This window comes from Myotis davidii, unplaced genomic scaffold (assembly GCF_000327345.1).
Source record: "Myotis davidii unplaced genomic scaffold, ASM32734v1 scaffold38, whole genome shotgun sequence".
In the NCBI taxonomy this organism is placed as follows: domain Eukaryota; kingdom Metazoa; phylum Chordata; class Mammalia; order Chiroptera; family Vespertilionidae; genus Myotis; species Myotis davidii.
Genome location: NW_006291383.1, coordinates 108,822 through 112,086, shown reverse-complemented (window position 1 = coordinate 112,086; position 3,265 = coordinate 108,822). Strand labels below are relative to the sequence as shown.

Genomic DNA, 3,265 nt, shown 5'->3' with positions numbered 1-3,265 from the left:
TGGGCGGTGGGTGAGTGTCGGCGCGCGCGAGCCCCGGGCAGGACCCGTCAGCGCTGGGGGTCGTCTCCCCTCTCTCGGCGTTTCTGAGTCCCAGCTTTGGGGGGCTGGGTTTGCTCCGACCTTTCTCCCCAAACTCCCCATCCTTCCCCGTCCTGGCCAGCCGGCAGCCAAGGGCTGGCCCCTGGGTCTTCCCTCTTCCCCAGGCACCCGAGCCAGCGCGCAGCTCTCCAAGCACCCAACGCCACGCGAAGATCCTCTCCCTCCACACCTACCCAACACCCCCTTTCCCGGCACCGTCTCTCCTGAACACCTTTAGGAAGCCGGGCCCCCGAGAGCGCCTCGGACCTCTGGTCCAGCCCGGCGTGAGCCCAGGCTGCGCCAGTTGCGCCTCGCAAAGCCTCAGGTGGGGGACTTTAAACCTGTTCAGGGAGCAGTGCCTGAATCTCGCCTTTGTGGCTCTTCTGAATTTTCTCAGTCCTCCTGCCTCTGCGGAGATTGTTTTTTCTCTGCCCAGCCCTCCCGCCTTCCATCCGGAAGCCTGCGCTCGGGGCTCGGGTAATCGCGCCTGCTCTCCACGCTGACCCCGAGCCCTGCTTTCCTCCGCCTCCTGGACCTAGACGACCTCACCCTCTCCCCTCGCCCCTTTTCCTTTCCTTCTGCCGCTCTAGGCATGGGTTTGGAGGTTCGCTCATCCTGGCCCCAGGGCTCCCAGCGACGTGTAACTGGGAGGCAGGTAGCAGTTCTGAAACCTTGCGCTCACCCAATGTCACCCTGGGGATCTCCGCAAGTCAAACAGCCTCTGGCAAATGCAAAGCGCCCAACTTCCTCAGAAACCATAAAGCCAACTACAGCAACCCCAACATTTCCTGGGGGGGGGGGCGGGGGCTGGTCATCACTAATGAGATTTAAGGGTGGTGGTGGGGTGGTGCTGGTGGTGATGATGATGGTGGTGGTGCTGGTGGTGATGATGGTGGTGATGGTGATGGTGCTGGTGGTGGTGATGGTGGTGGTGCTGGTGGTGATGGTAATGGTGATGTGGGGATGGTGGTAATGGTGGTGGTGATTATGGTGGAGGTGATGGTGATGGTAGTGGTGGTGATGGTGGTGTTTTTATATGTTTGTTTCTATTTCCTTAGTTATCTGTGTAGAGAAGGGAAGGGTGCGTTGGAAAGATACTTGCTAATTCGTATACACCAGACAACTCTCAGGTTCTCTGTGTGAAGACAGGATGACTTCATGGGAAGGAGTCAGGCTGGAACTGTCACTTCCTCAGCATTTCCATGTTGTGGCCGCTTCTGTGAAAGAATCAGAAAGCTCCTGGTTGCAGCAGAGTAGTTCGCGTTGTCGCTGAGTCATTGGCCAAGGCCGGCAGCCTGGGTGAAAGCATTTGTGGTCTCTGAGGGGCATGGGAACCCAGAAGTTGGGTGTGGAGAGGAAAGGCTGGGATTAGCAAAGATGAAAAGCAAAACCAAAACAACCAAGAAAGGACACTTGGGTGTTAAGGAAGCCAAACCTACAACTGATGCTTAAAAAGGCTCCTGGGACCTTAGAGCTAGTGGCCAGTGTCCAGGCCAGCCACCATCTGGTCGCCTGGGAAGGTGAAATGAAACTTCTAGACTTCCAACCTCTTTTTGCTCATCCATATTTTTTGTCCTAAAAAGGCTTTATTATTAGGTAACCCTTACAGGCCAAAAGAGTTAGCTGAGCAGCTAGAACCATGCCATTTCTGGTACAAGCCAACCCTAATTGCCGTAGTTCCAGAGTATATCTGCCTCCAGGGAGTTAGGGTGCCTGGCATTAATCACCCTTGTGGTGGTGCTTGGGCATTCCTCACCCAAAAGCATACAGACCAGTGGCAACCTTAAATTTTCTTATTGCTCTCAGACACACTCTTTTTTTTCCCCTTTTTCTCTCTTGGCTGGCTGTGCAGAGTTGAGGAAGAAAAAGGAAAGAGAAAGGAGAAGGAGAAACTCACATTTGGGTCTAAAATGACATTGTGGTTGAGCAAAAGTTGCCTTTGGCTAGACATGCTCTCGGATGGAATGTGAGCTTTCATAAGCAGGAATACTGTTCGGTTTTGAATGTAGCTTGCCAGTCTCCTAAGTAAATGCTTGTGGTCTCTATCAGGGAGGAGAGAGTCTGAACACCTGTGCTCAGCTACACAATGGCTTGACATTGTCACGCTATTCCAGAAACTGAAATAAAGTTTAAGTATCTGTCCAGAGACACTAGCTCCTAGAAGTACTTAGCACTTTGTCTTAATGGGTCGTTTCCTGATTTTGAGTAATCTTCAAGTTTGAGTTCAAGAAAGTTGTGTTTCAAACCTGCTATTTTAGTGGTATTTTTAAGTGAGACAAAGGCCTTTTTTCCCCCTGGCCATGGTTTTATTTTTTTCAAGTGCCTGTCTTTTGGCTATGCTGAGATCTCCACTATTATGATATGAACAGATAACAAAAGATGATGGGAGAAGAGGTGGAAGTGGGCATAGCATCCATGTTGCCATAGAGATGGTTATTTGGTGGACAGGTGCCAGCTCACCAGTGAAATAGGACCCAGTGAATGTTTGTTTCCCTGTGATGTTATAGATGGTACCCTCTTCTTTTTTATTTATTTTTATTTTTTAAAAATATATATTTTATTGATTATTTTTACAGAGAGGAAGTGAGAGGGATAGAGAGAAACATCGATGAGAGAAAAACATCAATCAGCTGCCTCCTGCACATCCCCTACTGGGCATGTGCCCACAACCAAGGTACATGCCCTTGACCGGAATCGAACCTGGGACCCTTCAGTCTGCAGGCCGATGCTCTATCCACTGAGCCAAACTGGTTAGGGCAGTACCCTCTTCTTCATGACCAGTCTGTGGATCTGGGAGTGGGAGTCAGAACACTACCCACTTTCCAAATATGCAAATATTAAAAACTCAAGAAAAGATCCCAAGGATCTACAGGATGTCTCCCAAAAATGTATACATACTTTAACAGCTGAAAGCTGAATTTTGAAAATAAAATGTATTTTAATAAACACTGCCTTTATAATTATTTAAAGCATGTATATACATTTTTGGGGTACACCATGTACTTTCAGCAAAAACCCCAGGCAGGAATTATTGCTTTCTTTATTGTCTAAATTTATCAACAGCACAACAGGTTTTTAACAGGTTTGGAGCACTAAAAAAACTTTTATTTACTCAATAGTCCTCTTTCTTAAATATTTTCAGTCATTTTATTGAGGTATAGGTTAAGTTTAATACTGTGAAATTAAA

The 3,265-nt window shown here is 48.5% G+C and overlaps 1 protein-coding gene across 1 annotated transcript in view; it reads left to right on the top strand.

Annotated features, from left to right (window-relative positions):
• GRP (gastrin releasing peptide) overlaps window positions 1–3,265 on the top strand; it is a 12,121-nt gene that overhangs the window by 1,404 nt on the left and 7,452 nt on the right. Inside the window, 2 exon segments of the mRNA XM_006764603.2 lie at window positions 204–403; window positions 669–733. Coding sequence (XP_006764666.2) covers window positions 204–403; window positions 669–733 — 265 coding nt within the window.